The sequence below is a fragment of the Triturus cristatus genome, chromosome 6, assembly GCF_964204655.1.
Source record: "Triturus cristatus chromosome 6, aTriCri1.1, whole genome shotgun sequence".
In the NCBI taxonomy this organism is placed as follows: domain Eukaryota; kingdom Metazoa; phylum Chordata; class Amphibia; order Caudata; family Salamandridae; genus Triturus; species Triturus cristatus.
This window is the reverse complement of record NC_140589.1, coordinates 1,222,604,511-1,222,624,700: the sequence shown is the minus strand read 5'-3', so window position 1 is coordinate 1,222,624,700 and position 20,190 is coordinate 1,222,604,511. Positions and strand designations below refer to the sequence as shown.

Here is a 20,190-nt window from a genome sequence, read left to right as displayed (position 1 = left end):
TGAGAAGTTTGTTATGCAGACCATCCGGTTCTGCACATTCTTGGTTTTGGGCTCCAGGAGTACGTCTCTGGGGCAGTACCACGCTCTCTTGAGAGAATTACGGACCAGCCTACGGGGATAACCACGTGTTGTAAGCTTATAACTTAGGACCTGTGCTTCCTTAAAGTAATCTTCTTTCAGTGAGCAATTCCTCCTGATTTGGAGGAACTGAGAATAGGGGAGTGAGTCCCTGAGGGCACAGGGGTGGTGGCTGTCATATCTGAGCAGTTGTTGTGCTCTGTGGGTTTCCTGAATAAACTGGTTATCAGTTGTCCGTCTTTATGTTGGATGTTCAAATCGAGGAACGAGATGGTGGACTTGTTGTGTAATAAAGTGAAGTTCAAACCTCTACAGTTGTTATTCAACCAGTGGAGGAATTGTTCCATGGCATCGTTGGAATCATGCCAGATCATGAATATATCATCTATATACCGCTTCCACAGAGCAATGCCGCTGTGGAAGGGGTTCGTGGGTGATAGTAGGCGGCTTGTTTCTAGATCATCCATATACAGAATGGCCAGGTTTGGCTCGAATACGGCCCCCATAGATGTACCCTTGACATGCCCATAGTAGTGCTCGTCAAAGAGAAAGAAGTTTTTTGTGAGGCAGATTTCTGAAAGCTGCAACACAAAGATGGTGGGGACTGCATGTGAGCGGGGTCATCTATTCAACACTCGTTCAAAAACGAGCATGGATTCAATTTGGGGAATATTGGTGTAAAGTGACTACACATCCAACGTACAAAGTGTGACAGATGTGGGGTCAAAGGGATGTTCCTCAATTAAATTTATCATGGACATACTGTCACGTATGTAACATTCGGTTTCTGGTACAAAATCTTTGCTGAAGTAATCAACGTACTGGCCCAATGGTTCCAGAATGGATCCACATCCTGAAACTATTGGGCGGCCTGGTGGTTTGTCTTGGTTTTTATGAATTTTAGGCAACGTATAGATCACAGGTGTTCGGGGCGACTTAGTGTTTAAGAATTGATGTTCCTTCTTACTAAGACACCCAGTTTCCAAGCCATCATTGGTAACCTGGAGAACGAGTTTCTGTTTTTCTTTAGTTGGATTGGTAGGAAGTCTGCAATAATGGTCAGTATTTGCCAGCTGTCTTAAGATTTCATTTTTATATTCAACCCTTTCTTGAGGGACAATTCCACCTCCCTTGTCTGCAGGTTTTATGACAAGGGAGGGGTTAATTTTTAGTGCAGATAAAGCCTTTTTTTCATCCAGTGATATGTTATATGTAGGGCTCCCGGTTTTCCGTATTTACGGATTTATACATATAAATACAGACGGAAATCGATATTTCCTTTGTCTGTATTTATATTTATAAACGGTAAAATACGAGTAAATGTTGCCGCGCTAGTCTCCCGCCTCCCGATTCCTGCAAGCAAAAACCCGATTCCTCGGGGTTTCAGCTGACAGGGCAGTATTGTGTAAGGTGCTAATTCTTCCAGCAATAGTCGGAGTGGCGATGCAGGGGCTCTAGAAGGGGTGAACAACCAACAAAGCCCCATCAACAAGCGAATGGTCTTTTAAAGACCTGTGAAGTGCTCGGGGGGCGGGTGTGTGTAAGCTGTTTCAGCCCGGGCTGCCACAAACGTGTGGGGGGGTGGGGAGGTACGCACTGCCAGCAACCTGCCAGGCCAGTGCACAACTCTTGCGGGGGCAATTACTTCACTGCCCCAGGCCCTCAAAGTAAGCGCAGCTGTATTCTTTCTATGATGAACGTTACGTAACAATGCACATCCTAAATTACAGTCCTCATAGCACACCCTTGGCTATGTTTTTTAACTCACTTCTCAGTTTGCAATATCGTTAGAACTAACCTTGCAAACAGATGTCCTATGAATGATATTTTAACTCTTTTCCATTTATTTTGTATGTTAGGCACAACCATCTTGAGGGAACTCTTTAAAGGTGATATACCAGTTTTGGTGTTTTTAAATATTGTGATGGTTTCTATCCTCACATACCTATGAGCAGCACCCTTGGCTCCGTTGCTCAGTTCATTGCAGGTGTATGCTTAACGTTACAAACCAATGCGGTGTTTGTAGTACAGTTCTGTTCCCTTTTAATGCTTGTAGTATGGGGGGTCCATCATCTTCATATAAACAACACAACACTGAAGATGGTCTCGTGGAGGCTCAGCAAGTCAGACTGAAACATCGACGCTCAGCCCATCTTTCCGCTAGCGCTATATAAAACTCCCAGTTAAGCCCACGCCTGACACCCTTCCCCCCCACCCCCACCCAGCCTCGTTAACAAGTGAATGGTCTTTTAAAGACCTGTGAAGTACTCGGGTGCGGCTGGCAGCTCAAAGACTGTCTGTGTGTGTGTGCCTGTCAGCATCGGCACTTCCCCCCTCTCTGCCCAGGATCTTCTGTGCCCGCCCAAGTTCATCATCAAATGATTAAATATTAGGTGGACATGAAACCTGCATTTATACATCGTCCTTTCTGTCGGTGTATCTCCCTGTTCCTCTCTACGTGCCCGAGTGTGCACTGTCTGATTGTTTTTGCATAGGGTGAGACTGAGTTCAATCCTGTTTGTACGTGTGTGTCAGCCTCTGCATGTTGGGTTGTGGGTATAGGTACCTGGCTCTCCCTCATACAAGTGTAGGGTGCCAGAGCACTTTGCATCAAACACACACATTACATAGAGACTATCAATCATACATGTGTAAATCAGTGTATAGGAAATGTTACATAAGCCAAAGGACTAAAAATGTAGGTACATGTCATGCATACTGGTAGGCAGTATAGTTTAAGAGTGCTTGGTCTGGAGAAGCACAAACTCAGAGTCGAAAAAGAAACAGCATAGTTGGGAGGTTTTTTTCAATAACAATAATCAAATTCTAGCTAAATTAACCCTTTATACAACATTAATCAATGTTCTAATGTATACTTTGCAGTAGGCATGCAGTCCTATGAAAGTTAATAGCTCACTGTTGAATATTAGGACTTTAAGTTATAAATTGCAAGTAACAAAAGGATGTCTTTTTTAAAAGCAGTAACCTGCTGATCTGTTTACATCATACGCACTCTGTAATCTATTTGGTACGCGTTCTTTGCAGCAGGCATGTTAACCCTCTGCACTAACTTAACATAAGTTAAAACCTCAACTATACAAAACACTGATCTCTCTCCAGGAAGATAATTAATCACACGAGTTTTCTTGACATTTTTGTGAGGCCTGGTAATTACCAGAAGAAAGAAATGCTGCAGCAGGTGCTTGAAAAACATACTAAACTTGCAAACACGGTGCCCCCAGGAAGGCAGCACCCGGTGCGGTGGCACCAGTCGCACCGCCCTAGAGCTGGCCCTGTGTGCATTGTCAATTTAAATAAATGTGGAAAAATACAAGCTGTAGCGTTGGCTTTTGTTTGTGGCAAAAATAAATGTGGATAAATACAGAAAAAATGCCCAAAAAATAAATATGGATAAATACAGACGGAAATGGCAAAAAAATAAATACCATAAAACCGGGAGCCCTAGTTATATGGTACAAGGAAGTGATTGCTTTTCAATTGGGTAAAATCACTGAGAACCAATTTCTCAAAAGTGAGAATTTTGCCTGGAACCATATTCGAGGAGGGCCAGAAGGTAGACGGAGGTCTGAATGGAATGTTTGGGTTATTACTGGGCTTAGGATTAAGAAGGAAGTAACTATGCAATCTTATTTTCCTAAAGAACCTCAGTATTTCCGTCTGTAAATCAAGGAATCGGGCCGAGTGGTGGGCGCAAGCGAAAGCCCTTTACTTAGTAAGGACTGCTCGGGGTCAGATAGTCGATGAGTGGTGAGGTTAAAAATAGGTAGTATAGAGCTAGAAGAAGGTTCATCATTACTAGCTACCATTGATAATGTTGGTGGCGTGTGTGCCGTTCCCCTGGGAGTTTGGGCCATCGTTGTTGCTGTTTTACTTTCCCTCTCTTTGGGTGTTCGGTTTGTTCCCGCCATAAAAAAGGATTTCTATTCGAGGTGCTGGAGCCTTCTCCTTGGTCTGAACTATCAGAAGATTCGGTCGATGTATCAGAGAAGCCAACTAGATTTTTACGTTTATTAAAGCGACCCCAAGGTCTTTGGATTTGGGGATTGCTGTAAGACCTATTAGTATAGAAGTCTTTAGCTAGGTAGGGGTATGCCCGCTCTTGGGTAAAGGCTTTGATATCCTTCCTTACTTTATTAGATTTTTTATTTTGCTCCAACCTGTGGAACTCGTCTATGGTCTTCTGTACTTCTAGAATCTTTTTACCCTCACTCGTTGTATTATTGTCTTGGATTTGTTTTTCCAAGTCAGTGATTTCATCAGTTAATTTTTTTAATTCTTCAGTAGCTATATCGATGCCAAGCACCATCCAGTGTTTGGAACAGGTGGTACCGATATAGCTAAAGCCAGTGATATATTTGGAGTTGTCTGTAAATACCCCAGGAATATTTCGGACTTGTAGTCCTGCTGGGATGATGTTAGCTTTTAAATATTCAGTCAGCATACGTGTCATCAATTGGAGTCTTCTTTGGTCACACTGGGTGGGCTTAGACCCCTCGGGAGATGGTCAAAGGAGAGGAAGGGGTTGACAGCTACTACTGGTGTTGGTCACCACAGCCTGCATAGAACTGGCCTCGTGCTTGCCCCCTTGGATGGAATACCCACGTCGCTTCGTTGCAGATGAGCCAGGCATGGTGGAGGTGCCCGTTTGCTGCTGAACACTGTGGAAGGAAGTTTTGGATTAAGTGCCGGTCTGGTGCAGTGTAAGGGCCAGGTGGGGGTGCTGGTGAATGGGTCCGAGCGGGAACACAACAGGCCACCAGCAAGCCGCACCCAGGCCTAGCTGAGCTGCTTACGCGGGGACCCGGGTTCACACTTGGAGGATGGTAGCTACAACTTACCTTTGTCTTACCTCCAAGCGCCGCTGTCACATCTTGCTGCCGGCTGTCCAGTCTAAAGTAGGCTGACCTTTCTTTTTTTTTTCTTCCTCAGTTGGGGACTGCTGTATTCGGCTGAGGCACTACAGCTACATGGAGGGCGGGGGGCGTTGGTGGCGGGGGACAGGGGATTGAGCTCAGCCACGTGGTCGAGCTTGAAGAATGATGTCAGCCTCCCGCACTGCTGGTATCGTGAGCGGGCTCACTTCAAAACTCGCTTCAAGCCTGTGCTTCATGCTAGCCAGTTGTACCCAGGTCTTGCCAAGATCTCGCCCTGGCCCTTGGAAGGTCTCTGCGTTTGCTGTGGTCAAGAGATCCGGGGGCACCGTTCCTGACCCTGCTCTGCGGCCTCGCAGCTGCTATGCTCCGCCTCTGCGTCAGTGTCATGTAAGGGTTTCGAAATAAAGTGCACTCAATAAGGGGAGGCGTCAAATGTAACTGATCTCAACTGAGTGTTTTTAATGATATTTTACAACTTAAGAGCATTTCAAGATGGCCACCACATTTGTCATAATAGCATTGTCATCAGGACGGGGGCAGCAATGTTTCTCAGTGCAGGTTTAAAAACATTCACTTTTAATACATCTATTTGATGTACTAAGGTGATGAATAATAAAGAAATACACTTTTTTTTATTTTAAAGACACATTATTGTATTCTAACATGTTGTTTGTGGCATGATTCATAGGCCAGTTATTTTCAGGGCTCGGCTTGTGCAGGGACTCATAGAGCCACAGCCCACCCTCGGCTTTCCTCGTTAATCTGTTGGCTCGCCCACCTCTGTTTTTGTTTTATGGGGGAGCACTAACTTGACCCAAGGTATCAGAGCGCTTTCCATGAGCACCAGTTGCATTACAGACGGACACACTCATTTTGTTAGGCATGAGGAGATTAAGTGATTTGCCCAGAATCATAGGATGTTGAGCATCCCTGCCGAGACTCGAACCCGGTTCTCCAACTTCGAGGTCAACGGCCTCAACTGTTAGGCCACATCCTCTCCTCAGAGCTGAATACAAATTCCAGCACTTGGATGTTTGGATCTTTCACAGAGTCTTTGAAGAATTCAAGTTGTGGTTTCACCAGCATCACAACTGGAAACTCAGTTTTTAAAATTTTCCAAAACTCTTAGGTGTCGCCAGCCACGACTGTAGTGTCGCCGCATCAGCTTTAACCTCTGACTTTCTTCTGTTCCTATGAGTCTCTTTTCCTCAACACTCAATAAAGGAGAGCTGCTTCTCGATGCTGGATGCAGTGTGCTGTAATTCACACAGCACAGCCAAAATTAACTACTGTATCCTGGACGCCATCTTGTATCCTCTCCCACATTTCTGTATAGTCTGCTTGTGATTTTATCCTCGGTGCAAATAAATCTGTTTTATTTACGTTTAGATTTTGTTATGTTTTCTCAGCGGTTATTCGATCCTTCAAAGCAGTGGACTCACCAACAGCCGCAGGCTCCTACACTGCTCGTGTCACAGCCCAAAGGCTGACCAGGCAAGTCACGGAAGCTACAGTATGACTCCCCATTGCCAGAGTTCAGGGGCAAAAAAACATGTGAAGTGCTTATAAATGGTCCGCGGACCCCCGGAGGTCTGCGGACCACAGGCTTAGAAGCTCTGCCATAAGGCACTGAGTGGGTGTTCGACACCTCCCCCAAACCGATTAAGGAGATTGTGTTGACTGGACGCAGCAGAGGGGAGTGTCTAGAATAAGCTTTGACTGCTCCTTTTGTAGCTGGTCACATTATTCTGACGGGCAGAGTTGCAGGGAGTGCATGCTGAGCTTGACATGGGCTACTATTCCCAATGCAGCCCAAGAAGCCCCTAAAACCCCCAAGCTTACATGGTCTTGTTGGTCAGGCAATGACCCACTGCCTGGTTGTTGGGTATCATCCTCTCTGGCCTAGAAAAGGCATTTGCTAAGCTGCAGTGCGGAATTAGCCCTGTGAGCTGAATACTTCTGCATGGGACCAGACAGGATTTTGGGTAATTCACCAAGGACTCATGCTTGCACCGAATCTCTAGTGTCAAGGTTTATGTGGGCTCTGCATTTTCTCTTGATATGGCTGAAACTGAGCTTTTGCTGTCACAGGAAGGCTGCTACCATGGCCAGCTTATCTGTCAAGACCCAAAGCACTGAGACCAAAAGGCCAGTGTTGGTTTGCCACTGTTAACCTAACCCGAAGCAGAGGAGCTGTGGAGTGTCTGTGGCTTTTAACTTTATGTTCGGAGCATCCTTGAAAGAGGTCCAAGGAAAGTTCTGATACAGCATGGAGGTAAATTCTGCAGCTGACTCAAGTGAATAAGCAGGGCGTGACATCGCCTCCAGCTACTTCTGGTTTGAAGGATCAGACAAATCTGATGTATCCAGCATGGAATTAACAACCTCCAGGGGAAGAACAGCTAAGGGAGAATCTTCTGGTAACTGAGTCCTAAGGAGACAGACTTTCAACACTGGGGTCGACTCCTGATAGCCCAACAGCAGTGCTGGGGAGTCCGGTGTCAAGTCTTGTTCCTGGGAGAGCAGGCAGTGAAATTGCATACTCCTTAGTATGGTGCACCACCAGTATCAGGGCGGCCTACCAAAAGGACTAGTGTAGGTGGGTTTTCATGGAAGCTTGCCCAGCAGGAAGTTGTGCTCCCAGGTACTTCTGCTCCATTGACTGCCTCTAGAGCTTAGCTTTGAAGGTAGATAGGTGTCGACATTAAGGTTTGATTAGAGCAGCATCCATTCATCAGAATTTAGAGGTTTGTACCAGAATATTAATTGTATGGCTTTTTAGTTTGCTTTCATAGAATCAGATAGATGCCTTTGCACTCATGAGTGCGGGAATGCATGCAAAGATGTGTGTTAATAATTAGAATAACTATTCAAATCTTGTGGACTGAGACCTTATTTGATTGCATTTCTTTGACCACAGGTCTCACACATTCTTAGCAGCATATACCCTCTAAGCTAACTAAAGAAATAAAACTACTTAGGTTTCACTGGCATGAACATGGCAAAACACTAAAATGGATAGGGAAAGAGCGGCTTTGATGGAATGGGAGAATCACTGATTTACTGCAGTTCTCTTATTTCTTCCAAACAACTTCATTCCAAGAGAATTTTAACATGGTACTAGGTGGGTACGTTCAGTGGAAAATGCCTACATCATCTCTTTCTAGCCAATCTCTATCACATTCTTGGTACCTTCATTTTGGACACTGGGTTATACTTACTGCCCAATTTCATCAAGACTGTCATAATGGCCGTCATAGTTATAATCAAACACAGGTCCACTTATCACATTCGGTCCATTTCTTTCAGAAGCGTATCTTGGAAACTGAACGTTATAGAAGTAATTCCAGATCTCAAATAATATTTCTGGCATTAATTTAACTAGTTATCTTCCATACGGTTCACTAACATTTATGTCCTGGAACATTGCAGGGGTCAAAAACAAGTTACACCAAACAGATTGGCTTAATAGTATTCAAGATTGTACATTGATCTTATTACAAGAAACTTGGCTCACCAAATGTTTTTTTATAAACGGTTTTAAAACAATTTTTACAGAAGCAACCCCATCAAAGGCGGGGAGAGCTAGAGGAGGCCTAGCAGTATTATTTGCGATGACTTCCCTCTGATTCTAAAGAAGTTTTTTTACAAAATCACAGTTTTTCCAGTTCTTATTCTTTTCTGTTTAAGGGAAACAGCATTCCATTGTGGTGATTAACTTTTACAATAATATTTTTGATAAAAACGAAACATGGGGTGATTATCAAAATGGAAGAGGAGCTGGATGTTTTCTTGAAGGGGGTGGGGGGATTATATATTAATCTGGGCGGGGGATTTCATTAGTGAGGTATGTAACATTTCAACAGCGGATCGCTGTGGCCATGGAGACACACATAGAGATTGTATTTTTCACTTCCCCCATAACCCTTATGGTGAGGCAATTAACCATGTTATGTATAAACATAACAATTGTGGAGCTTGGAGAATATGGGGGTCGATATGTAAATAAATCCTATGAAGGGGCTAGACCATCGTCATGTATTGACCACATTTTGACATCAAGGAATTGTAGGCCCTTTGTGGAAAAGTGTTACATACAGGCTAGCTTGTATAGTGACCATCACGCTCGGCTCCTAATGCTGATCACAAGCTTATATCACACAGAGAAGGTGTTTGTCTCGACTTGAGAAATTAAAACACAAGGTGAAAATGGGATCTCCATTAAGTGGTCAGGTGTTAACCCGACAGCCTTTATGGATAACATAGTTAAAAATACTAATCACTTTATTAACATATGCCTGGATAAATCATCCACCAACACCGAGATAGTAAGTGCTTTCCAAAACATTGCTGCTGAAATTTCCAATAATTTGAAATATAGGAAGAAGAAACTTAAGGACCACCATCCTAGATGGTTCAATATGCAGTGTTCTAAATTAAATAAAGACTTGAAGGAGGCATTAAAAGTAAGACCTAGAAACAGTGAAAGCATCTGTACCCTTAGGAAATGCTACAAGGAAGCATTAAAATTAAGGAAATTAGAAATTAGGGAGTCCGCCTGGGATAGCCTGATCCAAGCGGCAGAGACTAAGGACTCTACCCTATTCTGGAAAACAATAGATCAACCGCTATTTAAGGATACCTTATCTGCAAAAGTTGAAACGGTAGTGAGTCCTGAAGATTGGCTGTCCCATTTTGAGAACCTTTTTAATCCCAAACATGAGACTATTGAAACGGATGAAAACTGTAAAATTATACCCCTGTTGCTAAGATAGAACCCACTATTATTGAGGAGATTAAACCCGCCCTAAAAAATAGCGTTAGTGTTAAAGCTGCAGGCCCGGATGGGGTCCCTATTGACATTTTTAAGTACAATGCTGATTTTTGGTCCCCGATTTTTGTTAACTTTTTTAATCCAAATATTAGCGGGACGCTTCCTATAACCTGGGCGGAAAGCATGATTGTCCCTATTTTCAAAAAAGGCGATAGAGGAAGCGGAAAATGCTACCAACCAATATCCCTTCTTGACTCCACGTCCAAATTAATGGGTAGAATTATGCTGAATAGACTGGAATGTTGGGTCGAGACAAACATCTTAACAGCTGCCCAATTTGGTTTTAGAAGGGGTATTGGAACGGTTGAGCGATGTGTCAACCTCGAGACGTTAATAAGGAAATATACGATAGTTGAGGAAGGTCAGCTTCACTTATGTTTCATCGACCTTACCAGTGACTTTGATGTAGTGAATCATGTAAAGCTTTGGCAAACGCTGGTTGGGATGGGTGCCCCACACAATTTAATGAGCCTTTTATCACAGCTATACAACCATTTAACATCTTGGATATGCTACGGCCCCAACGGGGATTGCACCACACAATTTAGAGTTACCAGTGGAATCAGACAGGGTTGCGTCCTTACGCCCTTTTTATTTTTACTATATATATTGACAGTATCGACTCAAGAATTTTGAGAAGGAGGATAAATCAAATTACCATGATGAAGTCCCTTTAAGGGATGAACCACGTTGGCTGGGTCTAAATGTGATGGAATTGGATACTAAAAAGAACTTTATGAAATAGGACACCAACGTCCGGAAATTAATTGAAAAACGAGATATGGAAAGTAATTGAAAACAAAAGAGTGACTACAGATACATGCAATTCGAATTGGAATTGGAAAGTTTAATGTGAACAAAGAAATTAGGTTGCCCTAATATTGTGAAAGCATTTACCAAGGATTGAGTATTGTGAGCAGTCAGAACTCCAGGAGTGGGAATAAGAGAACTATAAGATTGGGATATTTGACCGGCGTCATCCAGAAACACCACTGCTGGCTGTCTTTTTGATATAAATATATATGCAAGTGCTGGCTAGTAACATTTTAAAACACATACAATTTCCCTTGGTACAGGGTGAGGGAGAGGGAGAGAGAAATAGAGGGAGAAGTAACTGGGGGAAACTTGCCTTATATGTTTTTTCCTGCTGAGATGCTCACTGGCATGTGACCCTTGCCTTCTCAACATCAACCTGCACAGCACGGAAGCCAGGCTCAAATGCAGAGGAAGAGTCAGTAGACGGTCCAATCCCATCAGGCTGGGACTGCAACACCGACCACCTAAAGAAGGAGATGGGCTTCTCTGCTTGTTACTGGTCTCCAGACCGGAGAAAGACAGGCCACAAGGAGGCAGAGTGAGAGTTAGATGGGCTCCACCTCTCGATGCATCACACCTGCTACATTAAACCCTGAAGGAAAGAATGGCTCAGTCCTCTGGTGCAACAACAGCTTGGGATCTATGCACCAAGATGATGGTCCAGGCTTCACCCAGTGGGGCCACAAAGCCTCTGGAGCAGGGTGTCTAGTTCTGAAAGAATCCTTTGCCCTCTCGATGTTTCACCCTTACCTTGGATCATGACAACTGGTTAGAACATGTGATCAGGTACTGACGGATACAGTCTATCGAGCAGGTAGTTTCACCTTTCCTGGGTTACTCACACCAATTGCATAGGGCCAGTGAAGGTACCTCCACAAGGCATGGGGAAGGCATGAAGGGTGTGCCACACTCAGTAGCCCAGACCCAGAACTTACCGCCTGACTCTTCCTCCTGGTGATGTAGTTCAATATCTCTTTTGAGATCTGTTCCTTACTCTGATCTTACTCTGCAAGGGGCATATTATCAAGACAGGTGAGAAAATTATCGCTGCTTTAGAGGCAGAAAACTGCCGCTAAAACGGCGATAATGGGCTTGATAATATGCTCTATGGAATTCCAATGGAAGCCCATGTTAGATGTGAAGGACATCTAACCTGAGCTTCAATTGGAATTCCATAGAGCATATTATCAAGCCCATTATTGCCGTTTTAGTGGCAGTTTTCTGCCTCTAAAGCGGCGATAATTTTATCGCCTGTCTTGATAATATGCCCCCAAGTTAGGTTGTTCCAGTAGGACCTCATACCAATGGCAGATTGAATGCAGGTGTACACTGGATTATTAATCCTAAAACATCTGAAGTTGATAAATTATGCGGATCAGCTACTACAAACACCCAACATTACAGAATGCTACTGCAAAAATGACAATCTACCAGGTCTGAAGAAAGGAGGAGATGCCGGGCATAAGATGGCCTAAAAAGCCCCAATAAAGTAGACATACTTGCTTTCTGACAAGCTCATTCTCTTGCATAATGATCCCTTTGTTCTGTAACTTCGAATTATTTTTGCACAAAAGGAATTAACTGTCCAGATGCAAGTTTCAGAGAGATGATGCAGGCCAACTAATAGACAGTTTCTGTCATAGCATGAGCATGGTTCAGGCCTGACTAAGAGACACAGACCCAATCATTAAGGTGCTGTTGAAGAAACTAAAATGTTAGAGTAAAATGGACAGGGCTTTTGAGGAACCGCATTGAGTCAAAAGGGGGAAAATCTCAAAAATTAAACGCACTGACCCAAACACAGTCACTGAAGTAGAACAAGAAGCAGCTTCAGGTCCACTTGGCCTACTGGAGAAGCTAAAACTAAGTTGGAAGTAAAAGTATTAACGCTAAAAGGAATGGCTTGGAGATCACTCTAAATAGGCATCTAGGTTCCAGAACTAGCGCTTTTTTAAATATGGAAGCCCATACTGATGGTTCCAACAACTTCAGGCTAAATGTTTCACTGTTTGCATATACAAGCACCAACTTACTCTCACAATGGAAGGTGCTATATGTACCGTCATTTATAATTGCTCTAGTAATCCCCTTATTAATGCAGCAAGAGGAGCCACAAGGAGTCACGAAATTACTAACTAAATTACTTTCCTAAGCCTAGACACAAAATGAAAACACATAAGTAAGTGCACCACTTAAATTTGCTGTCCATGAAGTGACAAACATGATATTATTTAACCTTGGCACACACACCGCCAGGAACCCTCACGGATGAGTTGTATGCTATACAATACACATAACATACACATCTATTATACATGCAGCAAATGTTTTAATATGTCCAATACTGCCATCAATGGGTTTCGGTGACATAGGGCCTCGTGGTTTGTACGTCACCAGACTCTCGAGATGGCAATATAGGACCATCTTATACAAGTTGGCAGTTATTTTTTTTATATTACTAGTTTATTTTGGATAGTTATCTTGAAAAGGTGATTTTTTAAATTGCTTCTAACAATTTGCATTAATTGCAATATAAACATTTAGCTTTGCCTTTCGTGAATTTGCTGTTTATAAAACAATGGACAATCGGGAAGCTCAGAGGACTGCAGGATTTACCACAGATTTAAGAATTAAATGCATTTCACACATGATTTGACAGATAATTTGCGAAAAATTCAGATTTCATAAAATGGATGAAAACAATACTGACAGAGACTATGCTGCATAATTTGCATTTTTTGCTGCATAATTAAGAAAACTATTCAACATAATTTGGTTCTTGATGCCACATATCCTAGTAGCCCATACAATGCTAAAGCGGTGCAGAGTGGTTTGCGGGCTGCCACTATCATGACGAAATCCGTATTTCACAAGGAACCATGAAAGATTTTTATATATCACTGCACTTTTGCAATTCTAGAATACAAAAATATGTATACAAACCCTTTAAATAACATAATGAAAGATACAAACTCTTTCTTGCCCAGTACCTTAAAAAAACTTTACTTTCTTTTGAACCAGGGGGCATATTAGCAAGGGCAATATTGCCGCTTTAGCGGACCTTTACCTGCTAAAGCGGCGATATTTCTATCGCCCTATCAGCAAGCTGTCGCTAACATGCAAAGTAGGCGTTCCCAACCAACAGACCTGGTAAACAGCCGCTAACAGGCCTATCGCCTATTAGCAAAGAGGCCCGGGCCCCGGTTAGCGACGTGGAAAGTCGCGCTAACCGGGGTCATCGCCGGTTTTTTAACAGCTGCTATTTTCCTGACTCAACCATACCTAACATGGGGGGTGGAGTATGCTGATACGACCACAGGGTCGTATCAACAAGGTTTTCCCCCTTCCCCATGCAACATCGCTGGTTTTGTCGCGATGTTGGCCCTTTCCTCCCGCTATCGCTGGAATATTTATCGTCATAGCGCTAATTGTTGCTAATACAGCGTTAGCGTGGTGATATATTCCAGCGATAGCTGGCGATAAAAAATTTCGCAGTTTGTTGCTAATATGGCCCTTAATTTTAAAAAACATTTTTGCAGTAACTTTTTGAGTCCTCTGGTTTTGCCCGATTAAAGATGGTCATGCCTAATCCAATTACAGTTTTCTGTTTCATGATGCAAGACCAGCTTCATAAAATGTTAAGTTACAGGTGCCATCCTGCCAGTTTGTAAGTAGTGATATAACAGACAGAAAAGTCAGTAGGCTATTTAGTTCCTATCACAAAAGCCATTATTCTGAAACAACTTAAGCACGTGGTTCCCGAACAAATACACAACTTGAATACTTTCTGAAGGCATGGTATGCCAGACAGCAATCTACCACCGGGGCGCTGTGATATTCTTCCCCTTAAAGTGTTCAGAGCGAATCCAAATGAAATAAATCACAATTTAAATGATCATATCAAATGCAATCTACATGAGGTCCAAACCAAAAAAAAAGCAACATAAAGCTATGTAAAAATCACACAAAAGCTATATCCAGATTAACCCAAAGTAAACATATGCTTGTTACAAAAAATACAAGAATTAAAAAATCTAAATATATATTTGTATATATTCCAGTGTAAACTTGTAGCTTGAGTTACAAGATCAAGTCCCACACTTTGAGGAGGGGAGTGGAAATGCCCTTGACGGGGCAACAGTGCAAGCTTCCGCTCACTGCCATGGCAACGCGTTCTAAAATTGCTAGAAAGCAAATGTAGATTTTAGCGGGTTCCGCCAGTGTCTTCTCCGCGGACTGTCCTGTGCAAAGACAGCCAACTCCTATAACCTGCTGGCTCCTGTCCCTGAAACCACAACTTGTCTCATACAGGGCAACGGCCTTCTGTTGTCATTAAGACATCCGATCGCATGGCCTTAGTCCAGACTGAACAGCTGATCTTGAGTTGAAAGACCTCATAAAACTTGATCAGATTCAACACATCCTTCATGTAAAACAATGTCAGATGTATTGCAGATATACACATCAAGTACCATCTGTAAAGCAGGGTGCCGTCAACCTGGACGGAGATCCAGCACCAGAATGACTGTTCCATGATTCAGAAAATTGGACACCACTTGTGGAAATAAAAGCTGATCATATTTCTTTTTTTATCGTAGTTTTATATAGCACAATCTTGACCTGAAGGTATCGGAGCGCTTTACATGAGCACCAGTTGCATTACACAAGGACACATTCATTTTTTTTGTTAGGCACGGGTAAATTAAATAATTTGCCCAGAATCACAGCATGTCGAGCATCATTGCAGAGACTTGAACCCGGTTCCTTAGATTTGAGATTGACCACCCTAGCCGTTAGGCCACATCCTCTCCCCTATTGCACGGCTTCCTTCATACCTTTTTGAATCTACCACAGTGAATCATCAGCTGCAGGTTCATTTAAAAAATAACATAGCAGACAGTGTCCATCACACATCTAGTCGCTTTTCTCTCTGTCGAAGAGCTCTTTTAGGGGAAATCAAGAGGGACAATTGGACAGTTGAGTTCTTCACCACAGGCTGGCTTGCTGCTTTTCCTGGTGACTCCACTGGGATAACCAGAAAAGTCTCTAACATTGAATTTCTCCTTGTGTCATTCATTTCTATCACCTCAAAGTCTACCTAATTCCAGTCTCGCTCATCGTCGTCGTCTTCGTGATGCCCTGGCCCCGACAGAAGCGCTTTCCTGTCCTCGCCGTCTCCCATGTGCTTTGCAGTCCTCTCAGGTGTGGTGGTTGCTATTTTGTATGCGACTGGGAATATAAAAGTTGAAATCACAGCACATCCCAATATTATGTACATGAGTACGGGCAATTCCTCAAATTTGCCTTGTAGAAATCCCACAGTGACAGGAATGCCCATCTCTCCTAAGGCTGAACCGATGACGAACAGAGAAGCTGATTTCCCGCTGATTGAGGTGTACTGTTTGGCCCAGGAAATGCCACAGGGGAGGGCGGCAGCCATGGAAGCACCATAAACTGCAGTGCCTGCCCAAAGCACTATGAGGTTCTGATTGAAAAGCACCATCACAAGGGAGGACACCGTGCAGCCTATCACGCTGAACAGAATCATTGTGCCGGGATAAATACAAACTGCTAAAAAGATGGCGAGGCCTCGGACTGAAGCAAAGGCGCCCCAAAAGAGGGAATTCAGCCCCGCTGCTTTTGTCTCCTCCATGTGGACGAAGGTAGTTGCATAAGTATATACATAAGAACCGTAGGCAACCTCTGCACCTACATAGAATAAAAAGAAGAGGAACAAGAGGAACATAAGAGGGTTGTGGTACACTGCAGTTTGCTGCTTCTCTTCTGATTCGTCCCTTTTCTCACGTTTCTGGATACTACTTAAAAATAAAATAAACAAAACCAAGGAAACAAACAAAATGTAAGTGGCAATTACAATATAGGGCAACATGGCAATTGAGATTTCGAGCCCGAACAGCTCAATGTTTCTGTTGTGAAGGAGTCCGGTTGTAGTATTGCTTCCAATCTCTTGCAAAGGTATCAGGTCCAGAGCCATCTTGGAAAGCAATGGAGCGACAACGGAACCCAAAGCAAAACTGAAGTGAATGGCCTGAATATGGGGCCCAGAATTTGTGCCATAGGCATCCAATATAACGACGTTTCCACCTGCCAAGAAAAAAAAAATTTTACATCAGTATAACTACTGTTATAGTCTAGTCACACCATCATATTTTGAACCACAAATCGGGCTAATATTTTTGGAAATGAATAGACACAAACACGATTTTCTAGCTGTCGATGGAAATTATTTATAAGTGTGTATTTAGTAACATACGTTTTGCTTAAAATTTAATTAGTCAGTAGAATAATGTTTAATAAATGGAAAATAAGTATGAACTTGAGCAAGATTTAAGTCTGGGCGGTGAACTCCGCTCCGCTCGCTGAGTTTGCGGAGTTTCCCACACTGCGTTATGCGGAGCTTGCGGAGTTCCGAAAAACTCTGTTTTGCATAGCGTAGCAGAGTTTTTTTTATCTCGCTCGTGTTCGTCAATATCAAGTTGGCGAGAGCGAGCAAGGAAAATCAACCTCACGGTGACATTTTTTTCTGGTTCACGATCGTCAACATCAAGTTGGCGAGCGTGGAAAATCAACCTCCCGGTCAGATTTCTCATTGAGAGTGGTCGCATATGCTCGCGACCGCTCGCGTTGAGAAACTGTCCGTTCGTGTTGAGAAAGCTACAGCTTGATTAAAAATCTACTCAAGCGGCATAAAAGGAAGACGCGCCCGCTTGCGCTGTGCATGGTGTCATTTGCGATGATTGCACAGTGCGGACAAGTACCTGGCACTAAAAATCACTGTGAACGGCATTTATCTAATGCACTCCACTGCTCGCGGAGACCCGCGTAGCGCGGTGGAGTTTTTTTTGCACTTCTCGGAATTCTGCATAGCGGAACTCAGCAAACTCTGCCCAGGCTTAGCAAGATTGGGAGATACAGGGGAGAGAAGTTGATGGTCAGGGTCAAAAGAAGAGGGTGGACGGGACTTGGCCAGCAGCCGGCTAAGATGGCCGCAACTCTATAGAGCTGCGTTAGCCACACAGTGCTTGCCCCATTAAATCTGTCATTATCCGCATTTTGGTGAACTCTCGGTGAAGCGAAGAGGACCGGGAGCCCGCAGCGATCTCTCTGGCGAGTTTCGGGCTGTCCAGAGGCACGGGAGACCGAAGTTATCAACGGCGGCCGCGGGAGCAGGCGCAGACAAAATGGCGCTGCCCCGTCAGGCCTGACCGCTGCGGAGCGGGCGCTGCTGTGATCTGCCACCGATGATTACCGAAGGCTGGCAGACAGGTGTGTGGCCGCGTGTGGAGCGGCATTTGTGTAGAGCCCCGCCCCCTCCGCTGGCAGCCGCATGAGCAGCAGGATGCAACGATCGCGACGCATAAGGGCGCAGCTTTGGGAGTGGCGGACCCGGCGGGTACGCTGGAAGTTGGTGAGCGGGCCGGTGGAGTCAGCAGAGAGCGGCCCTTGACCTGGGCACAACAGTGAGTGCTGCGGCTTGGGTGTGCGAGGGCCCTCCCTCCCTGTGTATGGCCCCCCCGTCTGCACAAGAGATGGTGCATGAGCAGCTGCGGGCGCAATTGAAGGAGTGAAGCACCCGCGGAGTGAGACTAAGCCTGCCCTGGGAGCTCAGGAGGAAACACTGAAATGGGAGTTCCTTGACCCCGTGGAGACAGTAAGTTTGGCCAGCGGGGGGCCTATCGGATTGTGGCGAATTGCAACACGGCAGAGGAAACTGCATTGCGCCCCAGTAGCACGCCAAAAAGCCTGTTGGTTCAGCAGGTTGGGGGTCACGAACTTTCGCATTTACCGTGGCCTGGGTGCCCCCTGATGGGGTGTCCGGGACCCGGATATGTGAGACCAGGTCCACCTAAGGAGATGCCAGAAGCGCGCAGTCTGACGGGACCCTGGCGCTGGGTGTGTCGCCATTGGGCACCCTGAAGTGTTCTACAAAGAGGCCCCCTCCCCGCCTGTACGACGGAGGTGTAGGTGATCGTTGGACCGTCCCAGCGCAACTGAGACCGGGGCGAGCAGAGATCGTAGGCGTCTCCAGTCTACTGATACCATTGAAAGACCACCGGATGGGGCGCACAAAAGGTGTGGGCCCGGACCAAGCCAACCACATAGACAAATACACTGTCGCAATGGGCCGTGAGGAAGGCGCCACAGGGGTGCTACGGGACAGGACTGAGAAGATCCAGCCCAGGACCCTTCGCTGAAGGATATACTAAGTGCGATAACGGTGCTCCGGGGACCTTGGAGCAGAAACTGGACTCGGTCACTGAAGAGGGAAACCTGCTCAGAGCAGATTTCCATAAGATGGCAGATAAGGTGACCTCGGCGGAATCCAACATTGACGGACTACAATCAAAGTTGAAACGACTACAGGAACATGTCCTGAAATTGACCAGAAACCAGCCTGATATTCCGTCCCGGCTGGATGACCAGGAGGGTAGAGCCCGATGCAACAACATACGCGTGGCGGGTGTGCCGGAGGGCATGGAGGGGTCATCGGAGGACCTCTTTTTGGAGGAACTGATTTTGAATGCTGAAGCCGAAACGCCTCTCTCGGTTCTTCTCGATTGAGAGGTCCCATCAGGCCCTGGGGCCGAGGCCTAAACCGGGAACTCCCCCCCCGCACGATAATTGCACGCCTGCTCAACTACAGAGACGTAATTTTACAGACAATGCACCACCACGGAGATCTACAGTACGAAAACGAAACAATTCAATTCTTCCTGGATTTCCCGCTCCAGGTACAACGACAAAGGCGAACCTTCGATGCAGTGAAACGAACCCTGCGCAATCAGAATATCAAATATATGATGATATTTCTTGCCAAGCTGAAAATCATTGCAGAGGGTAAGACCTGCTTCTTCACCGCGCCAGAAGAGGCGAACGACTGGCTGGAAGGCTGGAGAACGGTTGTGCGAAAAGGCTTCAGAGCCCAACATAATGTCCCCAAAGAGCGGAATGGCCAGCAGAGAGGTGAAGACCTGGAAGCTGACATCCCGACCCAGCAACCAGATAAGTGATCACCATTGGGATACTATGTTTGTAATTAAGGGAGTGAGTTTGTGGGGGTTGGGGTGGGCGCTGCATTGAACTGACCATCGAACTGAGGCTCTGAAGAACAGTTGCAGAGACTATACTACGGGGACAGCCGTGGGACATTGGACTAGAGACACTGGTGCAGAGGAGCACCCATAATATCTATTGGGGCATTGCTCATCCGAATGTTATTTTAAGCAACCAGTGGCTGGAGGCTGATGCGTACCCCACAGCACATGTTACAATTACTCAGTTAGGGCGACAGGCACTCTGCATGTTGGAGAGGTGGGAGGTTCTCTACTCACCAAGCAGGGTTGCAGGGGGGGTTGGGATATTGTTTGCTTTGTGTTCTTATTTGTTTCTTTGTTCCTAGCTCAAGACTAAAAGACAGATTATGTGCATGCACAGACGGAAGGGATGGAGTGGGGAGGAATGAGATGTGGACCACGCTTAGGGTACCATGGCTAGGATAAGGGAGAGTCCAACGCAGCTCACGGCCTGGACCTGGAATGTAAATGG

The 20,190-nt window shown here is 44.9% G+C and overlaps 1 protein-coding gene across 1 annotated transcript in view; it reads right to left on the bottom strand.

Annotated features, from left to right (window-relative positions):
• Window positions 1-13,218: 13,218 nt before the first annotated feature.
• Window positions 13,219-20,190, bottom strand: part of LOC146821201 (solute carrier family 60 member 1-like) — a 352,809-nt gene continuing 345,837 nt past the window's right edge. Inside the window, exon 4 of the mRNA XM_085612138.1 lies at window positions 13,219-16,728. Within this exon, the coding sequence (XP_085468264.1) occupies window positions 15,722-16,728 (1,007 nt within the window). The 3' untranslated portion in view covers window positions 13,219-15,721. The remainder of the gene's footprint in view (window positions 16,729-20,190) is intronic.